The sequence below is a fragment of the Aquarana catesbeiana genome, linkage group LG11 (assembly GCF_042186555.1).
Source record: "Aquarana catesbeiana isolate 2022-GZ linkage group LG11, ASM4218655v1, whole genome shotgun sequence".
NCBI lineage: Eukaryota > Metazoa > Chordata > Amphibia > Anura > Ranidae > Aquarana > Aquarana catesbeiana.
The window spans coordinates 108,647,962-108,668,928 of NC_133334.1; the positions used below are offsets into that span (position 1 = coordinate 108,647,962).

General features: G+C 41.8%; 1 protein-coding gene across 3 annotated transcripts in view; it reads left to right on the plus strand.

The window, feature by feature from the left end:
* The window catches only part of SYVN1 (synoviolin 1), an 83,764-nt gene that overhangs the window by 19,745 nt on the left and 43,052 nt on the right, over window positions 1-20,967 (plus strand). For 2 of the 3 annotated variants that reach the window (XM_073604855.1, XM_073604854.1), the window contains exons 2-5: window positions 5,084-5,238; window positions 6,342-6,434; window positions 15,547-15,699; window positions 17,711-17,759. In XM_073604855.1, the coding sequence (XP_073460956.1) occupies window positions 5,107-5,238; window positions 6,342-6,434; window positions 15,547-15,699; window positions 17,711-17,759 (427 nt within the window). In that variant the 5' untranslated portion in view covers window positions 5,084-5,106. Of the gene's footprint in view, window positions 1-872; window positions 1,011-5,083; window positions 5,239-6,341; window positions 6,435-15,546; window positions 15,700-17,710; window positions 17,760-20,967 lie in introns of all 3 variants that reach the window. The other variant, XM_073604857.1, reaches the window with a different exon arrangement.

A 20,967-nucleotide genomic window follows, 5' to 3' on the forward strand; every position in this document is an offset into this window, starting at 1 on the left:
ATAGCTGTGTATCCTATGGCTTTAGTTTACACCAATGTGCTGCGTTGCTGTGTGCTGAACTGACATGTACGTCTATGTGCAGAGTAACTTCGTGTTACAGTGCACGGTAAAAGCTTTGAGTAAACACAAATACACGCATGTGTTAGTGTACGTTACCCCAATTCATATTCCTGATTTGTGCCTGTTGTATTATGTAACTTGTATTAAAAAGTTTCCTGTTCTCTTGGTATTTCTTCTTCCTTTTTATGTGAAGTACCCGATGTTCCTTCCAGTCCCCCTGCTTTCTTATTTCAAACTAAGCATAGAACTAAATCCTTCCCAGCAGTCAGTTTTCAGGAGGGGCGCACGGCGATCGCACCGTGTTGCTAGGACACGGTGTGATCCCAATCTCTGTAAAGAGCCGCTGACACTGCTCTTTAAAGCGGGATTCCAGCCAGCTAAAAAAATTTTTGAAGTCAACCGCTACAAACACTGTAGCTGCTGACTTTAAATAAGTAGCCTTACCTGTCCTGGGTGCCCGCGATGTCGGCCGCCCGAGGCCGACCCGTCCCGTCCCTCGGGTTCCGGCAACGCCATCCTAGGTAAGGGAAACAGTCAGTGGAGCCTTGCGGCTTTACTGCCAGTTTCCTACTGCGCACGCTCGCGCGATCTGTGAATGGCCCCGTGGTTTTCTGGGAACACACACAGTTCCCAGAAGGCAACGGGGCCACTCGGCTAGGAGCAGAAGACGCCGCGGAATAGGAACAGGCGGATTAGGAAGACTGCCTAGCAACAAGGGTTCAGGTAAGTTTAAAAATTTTTTTTTTTCCAAATGTTTTTTTTTTTTTATTATTTATTTATTTTTTTTTAGGATTTTTTTTTTTTTTTTTCAGGGTGGCCCTCAACTTTAACCATGTGATCGGCTCACATGTAAACACGGAAGTGCCGGTAATCGGCTTTCATCGCCTCATTCTGACAGAGTGTGGGGTAAGGAGAGCCGATCAGCGGCATCTCCTCGCAGGGGACGAGAGGTAATCGGGACATTGATCATCAGTTTGATTACAATGAAACGCCAGCAATCAGTGCCGCCTCATCAGCGCAAATCAGTGAAGGAGAAAAATTACTTATTTACAAAATTTACTGACCGAAACTAAAAACTTTTTTTTCTTCAATATTTTATGTCTTATTTTTTACTAAAAAAAAAAATAAAAATAAACCCCAGCAGTGATTAAATATCGGCAAAAGAAAGCTCTATTTTTGTGAAGAAAATTATATACATTTCATTTGGATGCAGTGTAGCATGATCGCGCAATTGTCATTCAAAGTGTGAGAGCGCTAAAATCTGAAAAATGGCCTGGGCGGGAAGGGGGTGAAAGTGCCCTGTATTGAGGTGGTTAAAATGAATGGATTGTTTTAACAAAGTAAGGGTTCACATACACTGTACTTTAATGCATCATTGTGCAGTGAAAAAAAAAAACATTCAGGCTAGCGCATACGCCTTAACGTGTGTTTAACGCGTGAACAAGCCTTTAGAGGATCGCTATTTATTTCTTTAAAAAAAAAAATGTATAGAGCCTTTGCTATGCTTCTTATTTTTTACTTTTGTTCTGGTGTGCACTGCTGTCCTGTGATCGTGGTATCTGTTTAGAACTATTTGAAGAATGTCTGCAATGTAGATTGCAGGACTTCACAAGAATAATGCCGCAGTTGTCTGTTTCCATTGTGTGTTGCTGCAAACCATGTATTGGTACCACTCACCTCAGATGGTTACTAAGGTTGTATGTTTTCTTATGACAGTAAGTTGCCATTCATGTGTGCATTAGAAAACACAAGTGTCATCAAAGCCAATGTTAGAGCCTATTCAGGCCCATTGGACTCAGTGGTAATGCATGAAAATGCATTTATGATTTCAGACCAAATAGTTTGTTATTGGCTAACATGAAATGCGCAAGGACCGCAAATGAAAATACATAATGTTGACATGCATCAATGTACATTAAAAAACACAAGTGTGAACCTGACCTAGGTCCCTATTTATGCAGTTGTAGAATGGAGATGGATTGTGTTGCACACTTTATTCCATGATCTCTGTTTTATGTGTACTAAGGACTTGGCTCTGAGGCCCCATTCACACCTCAGCGTTTTGAAGCTCAAACGCTGGAGAAGAAACAAAAATCGATTATTCTCTATGGAGTTGGTTCTCCTCTCCACTCCAAGTTGCCTGAAGCTCAAAAAATTCTGGAGATTTTTTTTTTTTGTAGCTCAAATTGGGCAGATGTATGTATGTATATATGTGTGTGTATATGTGTGTGTGTGTGTGTGTGTGTGTATGTGTATATGTATATATAGATATCTATCTATCTCATGAACACACTTCTTGATTTCAGTATGTTCGTGCATTTTGTCACGTGTTTTTGAGTTTTTCTGCTCAAATGTGGTAATTAACTGATGATAAATAATAAAAAAAACCCTTAACCCTAATATAAACCCCTACCATAACAAAACAAATAATTAAACCCTAAGGCTCGGTTCACACAGGGGCAACCCGACTTCAGTATAGACAGAGATCTGACTTGGAGGCAATTTCCATTGAAATCTATGGGTACAAGTTACCTAGAAGTCGCCTTGAAGTAGTACAGGAACCTTTTCTGAAGTCGGAGCAACTTCAGTAGTGTACATCAATACAGCTCTCATTCACGTCAATGGAATTTCTTATGTCCCGCAATTTGGGGTAACTTGGGGCATACAACGCTTAAAAAAAAAAAAAAAAAAAAAAAAAAAAAAAAACCTTGAAAAAACACTCAAAAGCGCAACGCTCAGGTGTAGATGCAGCCAGATTCTTATTAGCAGGAAAATGAATATCGTGCTTTTTAAATTTGTGTTTTGCTTAAAGCGGAGTTCCACCCACTTTTGAGCGGTGGTCTTAAATGAAAGACCACCTCTCCACCCCTCTTTTTTGGCTAGTTAAAAAAAAATTTTTTCTTCTAACTTACCTGTTTATGAAGTACAGCCTGTACTTCCGATCCATCCGGTCGGTGGCACAGGACGTCATATCCTCTTCTTCAGCGTGCCACCCCGTTGTCTTCTGGGACATGTGTGTGTCCCAGAAGACAGCCGGCCATTCACAAAGTGCTGCGTGACTCGCGCATGCGCAGTAGGAAACGGGCAGTGAAGCCGCAAGGCTCCACTGCCGGTTTCCCTTAATTAGAATGGCGGCACCTGCACCCGATCCGATGGAAGGATTGGCCTTGGGCGGCCGACAAACAGTGTTTGTAGCTGCTGATTTAAAAAAAAAATTTTGCGGGTGGAACACCGCAAATTCTACTAAGGATGAACATAGAAAGTATTACAGTATCTTAATACATTAAAGGCCCATCAATACCTGTGACTATTTTCGGGGTTGGTTGTTGATCAAGCTGCCTGTTAGGAATCTTAACCTATATCAGACTCTAAAAACCACCACGTTCAGTTGAAAAGACTAAAGATGTGATGTCAAATCTTAAAGCTAAACTCCAGGAATTCAGCCACTTTGTAAAACGTTCTGGATTACATCCAATGAGGTGCATGCCACCTCGAGGCTTTATCATTTGAACCCCTTTTTGCTCCCGCCTCCCGGGCCTTTAAGAACTTCTAGATGCTGGGAGGCAGTGGCAGGCATTGGGGTCATGTGACTACTGTGTTCTCATTCATATTCTCTGACAAATGGCCAAGAAATCATAAATTCTGCCAGGGTATGTAAATTTGTGTGCACAACTGTGTGTGTGATATATATATTACACAATTTTTTTATAATTGTATTATATTCACCTTTTTAATTAAAGCTTTTGTTAACTCAAAAACATTGATCCTGTTTCTTTATTTTATACAGCACAGTGCTTGTGCTATGTCATTTGCCCCCCTGTAACACCTTGTTGTTTGTGCCCTCCCCTCTGTAAACTGACCACGATGTTTCATGGCTGCTGAGCCCTGATGACGTGGTAAGTTTGCGTGACCCCCTTTATCCACAGCCTACTATCTATCCTCCTCCTCCTCCTCTGTCCTATCCCCCCCCCTCCCTCTCTGTCTGTCAACTCTGTGTGTGAGCCTCCCCTCCCCTTCTATCACTGGAGCACCAGCTCCTCTGCTAGGATTAAATGTTGTGTATATACTATATGCCATTTTCTAAATTTCTTCTTTATAAATACCATTTTTCTTATCCCCGATCAGCGGTCATGTGACCGTCCGGCACTGTCTTCCTCTGATGTTTGTATTACAGAGGGAGATCTCAGCCCCTCCCTCTGTAATATAAACATCGGAGAAAGACAGTGCCAGGTGGTCACATGACTGCTGATCGGAGATAAGAAAAGTGGTATTTAGAAGAAGAATTGTAGAAAATGGCTTATAGTGTGTGTGTATGTATGTATGTATGTATGTATGTATGTATGTATGTATGTATGTATGTATGTGTATATAAATTATAATCCTAGCAGATGGGCTGGCAGTGGCTGTGTCCACTGCCTTAACAACCCCTTTAATATCATTTGTTTAAATGAATATGAATTTATTTTTGTCCTTTTTATTTATTTATTTTTTTTATCTGCAAAATGTCGATTGCTTTATTTTTGGCTTATAATTTTCTAAGCATCCCTAATGACCAGTAATAGTTATGGTGTCGCAAGCGATGTGAAGATGCTCATCTGATTTGCCCCACCCAGCAGAAAGGTAACCAACAGACATGGCCCTCTGACCCTGTGAACAAGGCCTTACAAGTTTTCTTATTATAAGATTTTCCCTCATCTCCTGTTCTCGTGACAGCTGTGTAATTTCGGGTTTCCCATCACTTTATGTCCCAGTGATGATGGTCACCAAATGGAGAGAGTGAATCTCTCCAACAGGGACACAGACAACAAGAATAACCTAACAAAAGTTATCACCGTTCCTTCTCCATACAAAACAAAAATGAATAATGTGCTTCACTTTTCCTCTGTCTAGTGTAGTATGTGGGTTGTTTTACATTTTTTGTTTTTATTTTAAGAGCAAGAATATAAAGCAGTATGGAAGGTCCTGTTCGCTCTGTCTGTTCCAGAATGATAACGCAGCTTTTCTCCCTTTCTGATTCCTACAGGGTGCTGTCCCCTGTTCCGTGTGATGATGAGGACGGCGATGATGACGAGTGCCAGTCTGGCACTCACAGCTGCAGTGGTGGCACATGCTTATTACCTGAAGCACCAGTTCTACCCAACAGTTGTGTACCTCACCAAATCAAGCCCCAGCATGGCAGTGAGTAAAATGAGACCAGTAAAGAAAGAATGACAAATAAAGCAATGCAAAACATTTTGAGGTTATTTCCCCTATATGAAAAGTCCTATTTCCTAATGCAGCACGGAATTATTTAGATCTAGTTGTGCCCCTGATCTCTCTTGCTTGGGATCAAACTGTTAAAGAGAAGCTATAATAGCACTGGTCCTGGGTTTTTTTTTTTTTTTTTTTTTTTACAGCTTAAAAACGCCTATGCCATTTGCAGTTCAAAAACACCTAGGTGGGCATGAATCCATAGACTAACATAGACAGACAGGCGTTTTTAAGCTGCAAAAAAGCGGCTGTAAAAACGTCCGTGTGCATGAGGCCTAAAGGAAAGGAAGAAAAAAAAAAACCCTGACGCCCTTTAGGTAATCTAACCAATATGTCTTTACAAAGGGGACCTTTGTTTGCATGCGCCTTCTTGCAGTGCTTAAAGAAAAGTACATAGAACTCAGTGGTTCAGTACACGAGTCCTTAGTGAATGCTGTCCTCCTGACTGTTCCATAAAGTCCTAACAGGGAGATCTCTGCTCCAAACCCCATTGCTCTCATCGGACAAAGGTATGTCAGGTGCTGGTCTAAAGAGCCCATCTTCACTCAGCACACCACTAAGAATATTCCACAAAGTCTGCACACTGATGCTGTTACTCCGCATAAAAAGTTTTATTCAGCTGGAATAGACATGCAGAAGATCCCCCACTTGTAGACCTCCCTCGCTGCACCGTTTTACCCCGATTGGACTTGATTGTAGAGTTAGGAGTGACTGGAGTAAAGGTTCATTAATATACTGCACTTATTTTAAACCAACAAAAGATGTTGCCAATAAATAATTAACAAAAAGGTATAACTGACACCAAGGAGATACACATGAGAATGCTCTCTCCTACCACCTGTAAACATAATATACAGTTCTCTTGGTGGTATAGTCAACATCACTGGTGGGGCTACAAAGCACCTTTGTGTAAATTCAGAATGGAGTCACTGAACTGTGTATAAACACAGACAATACCTGATATATACTTGATAAGGGTAATGTTAAAAACCTAGTGTGCGTCTAACAAAAAAATCTCTGTTTGATTTTAGGTTCTCTATATACAAGCATTTGTTCTAGTCTTCCTATTAGGAAAGTTTATGGGGAAGGTTTTCTTTGGTCAACTGAGAGCTGCTGAAATGGAGGTAAGCTGAGAAATTGGCCACTTTGTCTGATATGTTCTCTACTAATGTATATTGAATAAGACCCAGGCTATGATCATTTCAAGCTGGATTTCTTTCTGTTGTTCAGTTATTAGCCAACATTTGAGCGTGCCAACATATTCTCTGTAACTGGTTTGTAGAAATTGCCAGTACAGCACTTAAGCAGCCCATAGATGGGTAATTATTTTTTAGTTCAACCAGTGGAATAAACTAAAAAAATGGACTCTATTCCCCCATCCACACACAATGTGAATGGGGAGTGCTCCCCACTGAGCTATTGTATCCTGACAATCTGGAGACTTCCTCCTCACCATCAGAACAGGGGCAGATCTTGACTCTGCTTGGTTGTAAATGACAGATTAGGATGGCAACAAAATTAATGAATGTGTAAAATTGCAAAATTCACGTATGCCATTATTTATAAAAAAAAAAAAAAAAAAAAAAAATTCTGCCCTTTTAGTCTTGTTCAATCTCAACCACTTCAGCTCTAGAAAGTTTTACCCCCCCTTCCCCTTCATGACCGTGCCATTTTTTTGCAATACAGCGTTTTGTGTTTCTATAACTGACAGGCAATTGTGCTGTCGTGCGACGCTGTACCCAAGTAAAATTTATGTCATTTTTTTCCCCACAAATAGAACTTTCTTTTGGTGGTATTTGATCACCGCTGCAGTTTTTATTTTTTGCGCTATAAAAAAGACCAACAATTTTGAAAAAAAAAAATTAAAAAAATTTTTTTTTTTTACTTTTTCTGCTATAAAAAAAAGTCTTCATCAATTTAGGCCAATTTGTATTCTACTGCATATTTTTGGTAAAAAAAAAAAAAAATCCCAATAAGCGTATATTGATTGATTTGTAGCAAAGTTATCGCGTCTACGAAATAGGAGATAGATTTACGGCATATTTATTTTGTTTTTAATAGTAATTGCAGCGATCAGCGATTTTATAGAATAGATATAGATAGATATATATATATATATATATATATATATATATATATATATATCTATATCTATATCTATATCTATTCTATCTATATCTATATCTAATATATAGATTTTTTTTTTTTTTTTTTTTTTTTTTTCGGGACTGCAATATTGCAGCAGACAGATTGGACACCTAACTGACACTTTTTTGGGGACCAGTGACACTAATCTGTACTAATGACACTGGCTTGGAAGCGGTTAACATTGGGGCGATTAAATGTGTCCCTAGGGGGTGCTTGCTAACTGTGTGGGGATGGATTCACTAGATGAATAGAGTGATCTGTGCTCCTAGTTATCAGCTCTAGACAGTCAGTAGATCGACTTCTGTTCAACATCCCTGCCCATACATGGATCAAAATCCCGCCAGTCCCTGCAGAACCGGACAAATTTCGATCCATGTATGGCCTTCTTTACTAAGATTAAAGATAATCCATGTTCAAACCATAATCTCCAAATAATGTCTGTTTATAGTAGTCACCTTTTCTACTCCCCTCTGTTATCCTGACTCTCACTGCAGCCATCTTTAAAAGCCGATATGTATGATAATGGAGGAACAAGAGACACTCCTCCTACCTTCCAACCATGCAGTGCTTGGTGTCGGTGCAGTTAATTGCCAGACCTGATCATGGTGAAGGTGTGTATCTAGCATGAGCAGGTACTGACTATAATAGTTTTTGGTCTGTTCTCGCCTGAAACTTTTAAAGGCTAAGTTTCACTTAGGAAAAGATATTATTTCTTTATCGTACATCATGGGACACAGAGTCTTAAGTAATTACTTAATGGGTTATAGGCCACCATCAGGTGTTGACGCTTAGGTCTTGTTACATTGCCTCAAGCTTCCTGATGGGGTGCTTGTACATGGCCTAAGGCAGTTGGACTCCCGTTTTTATGGACCCAGTCCTTGAAGGTTTGCTAAACTTTGCCCGCCGTGATGGGTGAAAGTTGGATTTTCTGTTAATTCAGCAAAATCCTGCAGCGAGGACAAGGTAAGGGAAGAAAACTTAGATATTAAAAACATCTATGCATTTTCTTTCATTTAAGGAAATAATGTTGTCATGCCTTAAAATCTCCACTAGATGGAGTCTATGCACATACCTTACTCTGTTGTCTCACTGCTCAGTTCCGTGGCTGACTGCACAGCGTGTGGAAGGAGATTTTGCAAGGCAAAAACCAATCTGCAAAAAATGTCTTTTTACTTCCCCTGATTGGACCAGAGGGTTAGGGGGACACCAGCGCTGCACCCCCTTACATTACAAAGCCGTAGGGGATGCGGAAGGTCCCGCTATTTCACCGCTATAGTTTGTTACTTTAAGCTGTATTTTTACACAGGTCTGTGCCTCACTGCTCTGCCGCCTACCTACCCCCCCCCCCCCCCCCTCGTGTTGGATCTTGGACCCGAAAAACACCACTCAGGCGTGGGAAACATTTTAAATAAGGGGGCGGAATTTTTTGGAGGGGGCGGTGCCTAACACAGGTGCCGTGAAACGTCCATGAGGACGCACGGCAGGCTAATAACAGATAAATACAGCTGTGTCAGTCTCTCCTCTGCTGATAAGGAGGAAACAAGCTGCCTGCACACAGGGACACATGAGCTGTGGGGACACGTATGGGTTGCAAAACTGGCATTCCTGATACAGGAAGGACACTCTCTTTCCAGCACTAGGCTGAACTTTATAGCAGCTTTAAAAGTCATGACTATTTTCAGCAATTTAGTGCAATGTGTTTTAGTGCCTCTGTTTTTGTACTTGGGACTATGCCTGCCAAAAAAGACACCACAAAAGCCAAAAAAGTAAAGGTTTCACCCCCAGGCATTGGGATTTCCAGCTGTATTTCCATGCTGTCATCCTCGCCTGAATTTCCAATTATGGCACCTCAGCCATTGGAGTAAATTGATGGTGCAGCTGCCTCTCACATCAGCGGCTTTAATCGCATCCTATCCCATTCAAATGGATAGGAAGCGTACTAAGTCCCCCTCCCCCCGCTTCAGCTTTGCAAGGGGAACGGTGGGCACATGATGAAGTTTTACCCTCGATCGATCAGGAAAAGAAACAAACCGATGATCCTTCTGCAGAGGAAACAGTAGATGAACCTTTTTCAGCTTCTCAATCTGAAAAATTGCTGATACAAACTCTTACAGAAATGGTTCGTTCCACTTTCGTGCTGTCTCATGAAAACTTGGCTTCTTCCTTAGGTTCTTTAAAACCTTCCCATCCTTTGCATGTGTTTCCTGCACATACATTACTTGAACAGCTTATTTTTGCGGAATGGGATAAACCGGATAAACATTTTTCTCCCTCCTAAGAGGTTTTCAATTCTCTATCCTCTGGAGGAGAAATTCTCCAAAAGATGGAAAGTACCAGCAATCGATGCTGCGATTTCCAATGTGAATAATAACTTGACTTGTCCTGTAGACAATGCACAGATGCTTAAAGCGTTTGTAAAGGTGTTTTTTTTTTTTTTTTTTAAAATAACAAACATGTTATACTTACCTTCACTGTGCAGCTCGTTCTGCACAGAGTGGCCCCGAACCTCGTCTTCTGGGGTCCCTCGGCGGCTGTTTCAGCTCCTCCCCGCAAGCATTCACCACCTTAATGCGAGCTCCCTCGCACGGTGGTGAGTGCTTGCGGGCGCGCTCCCGTGATACAGCCGGCGGCTATAGCCGCTCGCTGTATCACTCGGCCCCGCCCCCCGGCGCGCCGCGTCATCGGATGTGATTGACAGCAGCGCGAGCCAATGGCTGCGCTGCTTTCAATCCATCCACTGCAGCCAATCAGCGGCCAGGGTGAGCGGAGGAACAGATGTCGGGAACGCGAAGCTGACTTTCGAGGCGTCAGGTAAGTAAAACGGGGGGGCTGGGGGCGGCGGTTCTGTCAGAAGTTTTTTCACCTTAATGCATAGAATGCATTAAGGTGAAAAAATTTTTACCTTTACAACCCCTTTAAAGATCCAACAAATAAGAAGTTGGAATCCCTGCTAAAATCTGCTTTTTCCATAGCAGGTGTCGTCACTCAGGCCTCCGTCTCCGCGATAGGCGTCTGCCAATCCCTAAAGGACCAATTTAAACAGGCCCTTAGAGAGCTTCCTACATAACAAGCTTGGGATTTGGCTGAACTACCTAAGGCATTATATTTTGCCATAGATGCCACTAAAGACTCTATTCACCAGGCATCCCACCTTACGCTTATGCTTGTACATATGCGCAGAATCCTGTGGTTGAAAAATTGGTCAGCTGAAACACCATGTAAAAACCTCCTAACTGGGTTTCTGCTGGGAAAAGTACTTTTTTACCAGTCAAAAGAAAATATAAACGCCCTTCATTTAAACGGGCTCTTTCCCCTGCGCCAGGGGCTTCGGCCATTGGGCAGTGGCGACTGCCTCCGCCGTCAGACTCTAGAGGAAAACTTCAGGGTCAGACCCGGGCTCAAAAGAAGCCCTGGGGTAAGAAATCTGCAAAACAGAATCCTAAAGCCTCATCGTGAAGAGGCAACCCCCCCCCCCCCCCCCTCACCAAGGTGGGGGGGGGAGACTTTTGAAATTTTCAGAAGTCTGGAAAAAGGAAATTCAGGACAGATGGGTCATCTCCACGGTAACACTGGGGTACAAGCTGGAATTTCCAGACTTTCCACCTTCTCGTTTCCTGAGATCAAGCATTCCCAAAGATCCAGAGAAAAAACAGTCTCTGTTCCATGCACTAGACCGATTTTAATATCTCAAGGGGTGATCATTCAGATACCCACAAAAGAGCAAAGTCTTGGGTTTTTATTCAAATCTTTTCATGGTACCAAAGCCAGATGAAGACGTCAGACCCATTCTAGATCTAAGAAAGCTAAAGCAATTCCTGAAGATCCGCTCCTTTCGCATGGAGACAATCCAGTCGGTAGTTTCTATCCTCCTAGGAAGTGAACTTCTGGCGTCAATCGACATCAGGGATGCATATCTGCATGTCCCTATATTTCCTGCTCATCAAAAGTTTCTGCGGTTCGAGTTGGAACAGCAGCATTTCCAATTTATAGCCCTGCGCTTCGGGCTACCCACAGCACCTCGGGTGTTCACCAAAGTGCTGGCCCCACCTCTAGCCAGGTTAAGGGCACAATGCATAACAATCATAGCGTACCTAGACGATCTATTACTTCTAGATCAATCAGTGACTCGTTTGGAGAAAAGCGTACACACTACAACCAACTATATGAAAAGTTTGGTTTGGATACTCAACCTAGAGAATTCTTCCTTAATACTGCTAAAAAGGCTGGACTACTTGGGTCTGATCATAGACACAGCCCAGGAAAGGGTGTTCTTGCCTCAAGCAAAAATCAATTCCATAAGAGCTGGTGCGGAGGGTCAGGTCAAATGGCAATCCTTCCATTCGCCTCTGCATGAGGTTGCTAGGAACCATGGTAGCTTCATTCGAAGCAGTTCCCCTTTGCGAGTTCCATTAAAGACTGTTGCAAAACAGTATCCTGTCTGCTTGGAACAAAACAATTCAAACTTTAGACTTACCAATGCAGCTGTCCCCAAGATTGGCCCAAAGCCTCACTTGGTCATTAACCCAGAATCTGCTGAAAGGTAAATCCTTCAGACCAGTCACCTGGAAAGTGGTAACGACGGATGCCAGCCTTTCAGGCTGGGGAGCAGTACTAGAAAAGACAACTTTCCAAAGACAGTGGTCAAGAACTGAAAGAATCTTGCCCATCAATAGCCTAGAGATTCGGGCAGTACGTCTGGCTCTAAAGGCCTGGACTTTCAGGTTACGGGATTGTCCTGTCAGGATTCAATCCGACAATGCCACGGCTGTGGCCTATATCAATTACCAAGGGGGCACCAAAAGTCTCTCAGCACTGAGAGAGGTGAACCATATTCTAAACTTGGGCAGAAAGGAGTGTTCCATACCTTTCTGCAATCTTTATTCTGGGAGTAGAGAATTGGCAGGCGGTCTACTTAAGTCGCCAACAGTTATTCCCAGGGGAATGGTCTCTTCACCCTGACATATTTCGATCTGTTTTCAAAGATGGGGGACTCCGGACGTGGATCTTCTAGTATACAGGTTCAACACGAAGTTGGTCAAATTTGTGGCTAGAACAAGGGATCCATTCGCATGTGGAATGGGTGCGTTGGTGACCCCATGGGATCAGTTCTCACTGATCTATGCATTCCCCCTATTCATTTGCTGCCTCGACTACTTTGCAGGATCAAGCTGGAAAGAAAGCCGATAATTCTGGTAGCACCAGCATGGCCCAAAAGGTCATGGTACGCAGAAATCGTAAAGATGGCAGTGGAGGGCCCATGGTCCCTCCCACTACAGCCAGATCTGTTCTCTTAGGGACCGATATTCCATCCTTCCTTACTGTCTCTAAATTTAACGGCTTGGCTATTGAAGCCCACATGCTAAAGAAACGTGGGCTTTCTGGGTCAGTTATCTCTACCCTGATTAATGCTAGGAAGCCAGATTCCAGAATTATATATTATGGAGTCTGGAAGGCTTATGTTTCCTGGTGTGAATCCAAGGGTTGGCACCAGTGTTGCCAACCTACCAGATTGAAATTTACTGGCACAGCCACGTTTTTACTGGCATTTCCAAAAGTTAAAAATTACAGTTTTAAGTGCAAATGAAAGTATTTAGGCTACAAACAAATGCAATATGCAATTATCAATATGATTTAAAGTAGATAAGGCAAAAAACATATTTCTTATTTTATTTTCGATTATAGTAAGTAGCTCAGGGACAGGACTCGGGAGGGCAAGAAATTATAATGGGCGCACACATGCGTAAAATTGACTCTCACAGTGACACTGACAGCAGTGCGCAGCAGCTTAGATTCGTAAGACTAATGTCTTATTTTTTTCTGCCAGAGGGTCCTAAGAAAGGACAGGCAGCGTTGAAATCCACTGTCGCTAAGTGGATTTGGCAAGTGATAATTCAAACTTATGATTCAAGGAGTAAGATTCCCCCGTTTCAAGTTAAGGCGCATTCTACCAGTTCAGGTAGTGCTTCTTGGGCAGTGTGTCATCAGGCTTCCATGGCTCAGATCTGTAAGGCCGCAACTTGGTCTTCAGTACATACATTCACAAAATTTTATCAGGTGGATGTAAGGAGGTATGAGGATATCACCTTCGGGCGCAGTGTGCTGCATGCAGCAGTATAGATCCTCAAGTCAGGGTATACCCTGCGGGTTGTTTTCTCCCACCCCTCGTGTGGCATTGCTATGGGACATCCCATTAAGTAATTACTTAAGGCTCTGTGTCCCATTATGTACGATAAAGAAAATAGGATTTTTATTACAGCTTACCTGTAAAATCCTTTTCTTGGAGTACATCATTGGACACAGAGGTCCCTCCCCTCTTTTTTGGGATACAAGTATATTACTTTGCTACAAAAACTGATGTGCTCCTGGAAGGAGGAGGGGTTATATAAGGAGTAAACTTCCTTTGATTGGGTTTACCAGTGTCAACACCTGAAGGTGGCCTATAACCCATTAAGTAATTATTTAAGGCTCTATGTCCCATGATGTACTCCAAGAAAAGGATTTTACAGGTAAGCTGGTAATAAAAGTCCTATTATACACCTATTTTTGCAGGAAAATAATGTGAAATTTTATTTTTTTATTTTTTATTTTTTCCCCCCACAGGAGCCTGCAAAGCATTGCACCTGCGATCAGCAGATTGTGGGTGCAATGTCAGGCTTCTGCAGACATGTCCTCCAGCTTTGTATCTGTACCTCCATACAGCCTTTCAGTTAGAAAGCTGGAGGAAGTGTCAGTGGACTACAAGTGCGCTGATCACCATCCATTGAGAACAACAAGCTGTCTGCCGGAGTGACAGATAGCACTTGTAGTTTATTAATTCACAGATCCCTGTGAATGACGTGGCTATGCAGAGGGGGGTGCTTACGAACATGTTACACCCTAAATACAGATGTAACATGTTCCTAAAGCTGATCTTATTCTTTAAACATGTGGCAGATAGGACCGGTAAGTTTGGGCACCACGCTGTATATTTGTAGGGTTATTTGGGATTTTGGTTTGATATTTAACATGCATTCTATGCATTAGGATATAAAAACCTTCTGGGTGCAGCAGCCCGCCTGATACTTGCTGAGCCCCACTTTGATCCAGAAATGTTGCATGAGAGACTCGGCTGTCCAGGGCTCCCTCCTGATTGGCTGAGACAGCAGCGGTGCGCCATTGGCTCCCGCTGCTGTCATTCAAAGTAAGTGAGTTAATGAGGAGAGAGAGGGGAGGTTGGGCCGAGCCGCGGCTCTGTGTCTGAATGGACACATGGAGCAGCGGCTTGGCTTGGGTGCCCTGTTGGCAAGCTGCTTGCTGTGGGGGCACTTGATAGGAGGGAGGGGCCAGGAGCAGCGAAGAGACACCCGAGAAGAGGAGGATCTGGGGCAGCTCTCTGCAAAACCAACTGCACAGAGGAGGCAAGTATAACATGTTTGTTATTTTTAAACAACAAAAAAAAAAAAAAAAACAAGACTCTAGTATTGCTTTAAAGCTGAATTCCAGACAAACCGCTGCATGGTTAAAATTACCTTGTGAAAGAATTTGGTAATTTTCTACAGATGGTCTTGTGACGTGGACCTCCCTGCAGATTAAACTGCAGATAAGTCAAATCTGTACTCTGATTAAAGTACAGAAAACCAGGTGTTGCTATTCTTCTCTAGAAAAGTCTCCTATTTCTCCCATGGGAAGATGTGCTATGGAAACCTAGTATTCCTTAGTTTGGAATTGGCCTGCTAACGAGCGTGCATTTCCAGCTTTATGTTTTCATCATAAAAATAAAAAAAAAAATAAAAAAATAAAAAAAAATCTTTGTACAATGACTAATGTAAATGTTAGCCTTTTATTATTTGTATTGTATTCTGGATTTTTGGTAGCCACTAGCCACAGTGGATTGCCCACTAACTTGGCAATCTGGTATCTAGAAATTGCATATAATACATATATACCATAGGTCTATTAACATTAAGTTAATGTCATGTATTCTTTCTCAGCAGAAAACCGGTTAACATATGTTCTTTATGTATCTACATTGACGTTATCTGTGTAGTAACATATATCTTTGTTCTTTTTTTTTTTTTTTTTTTTTTTGCTGTGCTCTTCTGGTGTCAGCACCTTCTGGAGCGCTCCTGGTACGCTGTTACAGAAACATGTTTGGCTTTCACAGTGTTCCGGGATGATTTCAGCCCTCGCTTTGTAGCACTCTTCACTCTTCTGCTATTCCTCAAATGTTTCCACTGGCTAGCCGAGGATCGTGTGGATTTTGTAAGTTTTAAATGAATATTACATACCAGTAACCTGATATACATTTGGTCTCTGTGCTTACTTTTTAAAAACCTTGTAAAATATGACACAAGGCGATCAAGTGATGGTGTTGTATGTTTAGTGAACACTTCTTGGACTCATATGGCATTGTAAGTGACCCACATCAGTGGTTCTTAACCTCAGTCCTTAAGTACCCCCAACGGGCCATGTTTTCAGGTTTTCCTTTACTTTGCACAGCTGCTTTAAATCCATATCAATGACATGGTATTGATAAGAGCTATTTTATCTAAGGGAGGTTCCCAAAACATGGCCTGTTGAGAGTGCTTGAGGACTGAGGTTGAGAACCACTGACCTAAATAACATGATAAAGGGTGGGTTAGGGTTTCCTTGGTTATGTTTTGCTGGTATGGAAAAAAAGTATCAAAATTGCTGCCTTTTAGGAAACCAGTTATGAGAGTAATGTAGGGACCTCCATTGCTCACTTTTTTTTCTGAAAATTCTACTTGACTGGCTACCATGCATTAACTGTAATGCCAAATAATATATACTTATAGCGCAACTAAAGGCACTTTACTTGCCTCCTCTCTAATGATCTGGGTCCCTCTGTCATCTTCTCCCTGGGTGCCAGTCTTCAGGCATCTCCATTGGCCAGAGTAGGATGATGTAACTTTTGCGCATGTGCAGAAGTCTGTCATCCTGGCACACAGGGACTGCGCTGATGATGTAAGCTGAGCTGTGCTTGCACAACTCCATTTGCATGATGCAGAAGACTGCAAGCAGGCAGGGAGATGTATTTTATTACAGAAGAGACACTGCATGATACTTCTGCAGTAATAGCCTGCCTGATCATAGTCTGTTGTAAAATGCATTCAGTTCCACTTTAGTATCATGGCCATTCATCTCTTAGCTGGTCAGTGATTGTAAGGATGGTATGATGGCAGTCAAAGGGTTGAAGTAAGTTTACAGCTGCAATAACAGTGGGTAAGCTTGCGTTTAATTGTAATTCATAAGCCTCTCTGTAAACCCTGTAAGTCATTTTGATGCCAGGTACCATCCTCTCCTGCTGCCAACCTTGGTCCTGGTTTTCTTTTACATTCTGGATGATGATTTGGGAGATTAGAGTTTCATGTTCACCATTCGCCTTGTGTTGTGTATGACCCAGAATGTCAGTGGAGTGGGGAAGACAATTGAGTACTGATCTTCCTGTTTAAAGGAAACCTGCTGTAAAAAAAAAAAAAAAAAAAACAAGGAGGCTACCTTTGTTTGCTGCTCATTTTCAAAGTTCTAGTTGTCTGGCCATGATGTTGACGCCACTTACTACAATATTTGGAGTCACTAAAAATTATGCATATTAGAAATTCTGACTTTTCTCCAACATTATGATCTGCAGGCCAGTGGCAGTATTGGTAGCCTTTTGTACAGTATATCTCTCCTAACAGATTTTAAATGTTTGTTTTGCACAATTAAGTCAGGAACAGTTCTTCCTAGAATCACTGCAAGATTCCCTGGTACACCATTGGATAAGAAGGGAGATACCAGCTGTAGGCTTGGAAAGTTTGGGTTTTCTGTAGGAACAGAAAGTAATTTCAACTCCCACAAACTCTACTCAAAGTCCATATCTTGTGTTAGTCATATTCTACAATTATATAACAATGTTGGGGTGGAAACATTTTATAAGCACAATAACAAAAAAAAAATTAAATGCAGATTTCCACTTCTACTGGACAGCTTAAGCGTCCAATCCATTTGGGTGATTTCCATTCAAAGTGGAACGTCCCTTGTGATTAATAAAAATAAACTTTAAATGTAACACTGTGCATAAAACAATTATCAAATAGCATGTTTTGTTTGTAATGGGGCATGAGCAAACCTCCTCCATAGGACAGTATGGACATTTGTAGTGTTCCATGTTATGAAACGCACTTTACCAGAGTGCATGTAAACAGATGGGACTTTGGGGTAGCTACAGGTTTTGTGATTGCTTTATAATTGCATTCTTGCTTTATTACAGATGGAACGCAGTCCAAACATTTCCTGGTTGTTTCATTTCCGTATTCTTGGTAGGTGATATTTTAAATTTACATGTGGAAATATGCATGTTAGATGGCTCCATACATAATAATTCACAGTTGATGCTTTATTACACGGGAACTCCAGTTTAATGGTGGATGTTGTGCAACCAGTATCCAAGCTTGGGCACATAAGGTATGCCCTAAAAAGCTTAATCTAAGAAATATCTAGGTACCTTGGAGGTGCCTCACAGGAGACAGTGGTTTCTGTGTAAATTTAGCTGGCAAACAGTTTTTCAGATTTAGTAATAAATATGTTTTAAGAATTGTTATGGTTATATATGGACTAGTTCTTTAATGCCAGATCCATATAGTGTCCACTATTATTTTTCTGTTATTTTATGAAGATATTTATCAATCTCTTGTGGGTCGGTAGCACTCATCATTTGAGTTGTGGCGCAAGCAGAACAGCGCAAACTCCTGGTGTGTTCTATATAGAAAGACCACAAGACAATACTATGACACACCTCATGAGTGTTTTGATTCCTGTAAAGTTTGCAAAAGTATTTGAATAGCACCTTAATACTTCCTCAGGTACAGAGCATCGTGGCAAATTGTTGTTATATAGCTATATATGAAGACAAATTGTGCGTGCAGTGGGACTTTAAATATACCTCCAATGATTATAACCACAGAAACTTATAAAAAATATTACAGCTTTTTTTGCATATGTAAAAACATACCACAGAAGGATGCACAATGTCTGATTAGACACAAGTTTAAACACAACCGGTAGTAAAAAGACATGAATATAAAATACACAGAGATCTTACATTGTAGATTGATGCGTTTTGCGGGATGACCCACTTCCTCAGATCCTTGGATCTCACGTAGACAGAACAATCACTAAAATATCAGAAAATGCATGGCAAATTAATAATCTTGTGACAGTGAATATCTTTCAAAACATCAATGAGACATGTCATATATACACAATAATTCATAAAGCCTATATCCATCTAAGGAAGAGGAGGAAAAAAAAGGGAAGGAAGAACAACTGCTATTTTGGTAAAGTACCAATAAATGTAAATGCCTTAAATTTATATTGTAACTAGTCTTCTAGAATTTGACCATAGAGCATACACAAACTATTGCCTAAAAAGGGGCATATTTATCCTGACAAGCCTCACCAGTCCATGGGGAGATCCACTATGGGAGATGAGGAGAACTAAAAATAAAAAGACGGAATATCTATCTAACTAGAATCAAGAAAACGTAGGGAGAAGCGTTTACACAAAGTAAATCGGGCCCCGGTCAAGAATATGCCATGGAATCACAGGTAGGAGCTTACCTCAAAGATGTAACAGGGAAAACGCACAATTCTAAGATCTGTGCTCGCAAGAGTTGTATCAAAAAACCAGAGGAATCAGAATCCATGGCTGAGGAAAAGATTCAAAATCCAAAGTGAGACATCAGCCCATGTCAGATGTTCCTATAGAGGAATCCCAAAAGAGACTAAAGATAAACGTCAAGTATGCCTCATGGTGTATAAAAATGAAGCCACAGAATCATCCTTCCTCCTACCTCAGGGAGTACATATCTCCCTGAATAGATGGTGTCTCCCAAAGGCTGCCCACATCCCCTGGGTGGCGACTAATAGAGGCATACAAGCCCAGGTAATGTGAGAGGGCTCCCCCCCAACTTCCAAACGTATCCACAAGGAGGTCCAATGAGGGCTACCTGTGGATGCAAAGCGGGACCAAGGAATCTGTCCGGGAATCACCTCGGAGGGAAGCGCCTGAGGGCGGGCTTTAGAGTGACACAAACACCTGAGCCCTCATGTCGTCTGCCTGCCAAATAGGTAGAAACCCCACCGACCAACAAACAGCGCCAGGTCAAATGGCCACTATACGACAAACCGGAAATTACGTGACCACCCATGGGTTTTGACCTTAAAGTAGAACTATCGGCAAAACCTTTTTCTCTTTCGTACATCACGGGACACAGAGCCTCAGTAATTACTGATTGATTATATAAGTATCACTAGGTGATTGGACACTGGCACACCCTAGACAAGAAGTTCAACCCCCTATATAACCCCTCCCCTTACTGGGAGTGCCTCAGTTTTTTCGCCAGTATCTTCTATTTGTCTTTGTATGAGGTTACTGGGGAAAATGGTGGCTTCATTCGAAGCAGTTCCCTATGCTCAGTTTCATTTGAGACTGCTGCAAAACATTATCCTGCCTGCCTGGAACAAGAAGGTCCAGGGGCTAGATTTGCCGATGCGCCTGTCACCTACAGTGCGTCAGAGCCTCAGTTGGTGGTTCATACCGGAAAATCTGCGGAAAGGGAAATCCTTTTTACCAGTTACCTGGAGAGGGGTAACAACGGATGCCAGCCTTTCGGGTTGGGTGCAGTTCTGGAACAGTTGACTGTTCGAGGGAGATGGTCCAAGACCGAGACGACCTTACCCATCAACATTTTTGAGATCCATGCGCCGTATCTAGCCCTAAAGGCCTGGACACTCAGGTTACAGGGTTGCCCTGTCAGGATCCAATCCAACAATGCCACAGCAGTGGCTTATATTTTGGATAGTGCAAGGGAGGGTTATAACCCCCGTCAGCTTTTTTCCACTATCTGTGCACGATTAAAGAGATTTTCCTTCACTTCCTGTCCCATACCCAAACAGGAAGTGAGAGGCAATCCCTGCAAATTAAGGGAATTCTTTGGGGACCCCCAGGTCACCTGAACTAGGGTCCTCATTGGAAGATTCCCCTCCATATTACCTTTCTGGGGACAACCCAAAATCCCCTCTCCCCTCTATCCAAAACTAAAAAAAAGTTTTGCCTTTAGTTGTACTTTAATACTTCCTCAGGTACAGAGCATCGTGGCAAATTGTTGTCTTTTATAGATAGATAGATATAATTTTGCCATGTTTTGTACCAGATTTGTAATTTTAGTGTCATAATAAAAGGACAAATCACACAATCAGATCTGCCCTTTCTATAGTAACACCAAGGGGTCTTGTTTATAAATATTTTCACAAATGATTCACACAGCTTTCACCTAGGGTTCACAGCATTTTCTAATTGATTTAAATTGAGAAAATGTGTGAGTCTTGTGTAAAAACATAAATCGACCACTAATTGTGTTAAAACAAACTTTGGGCAAACTAAAATTTTTTTGTGTGTATTTTTGTTCTTCGCCTGAATAAAAAATTATTGCAAAATAAAATACTATTTTGCAAGACAATATTGAT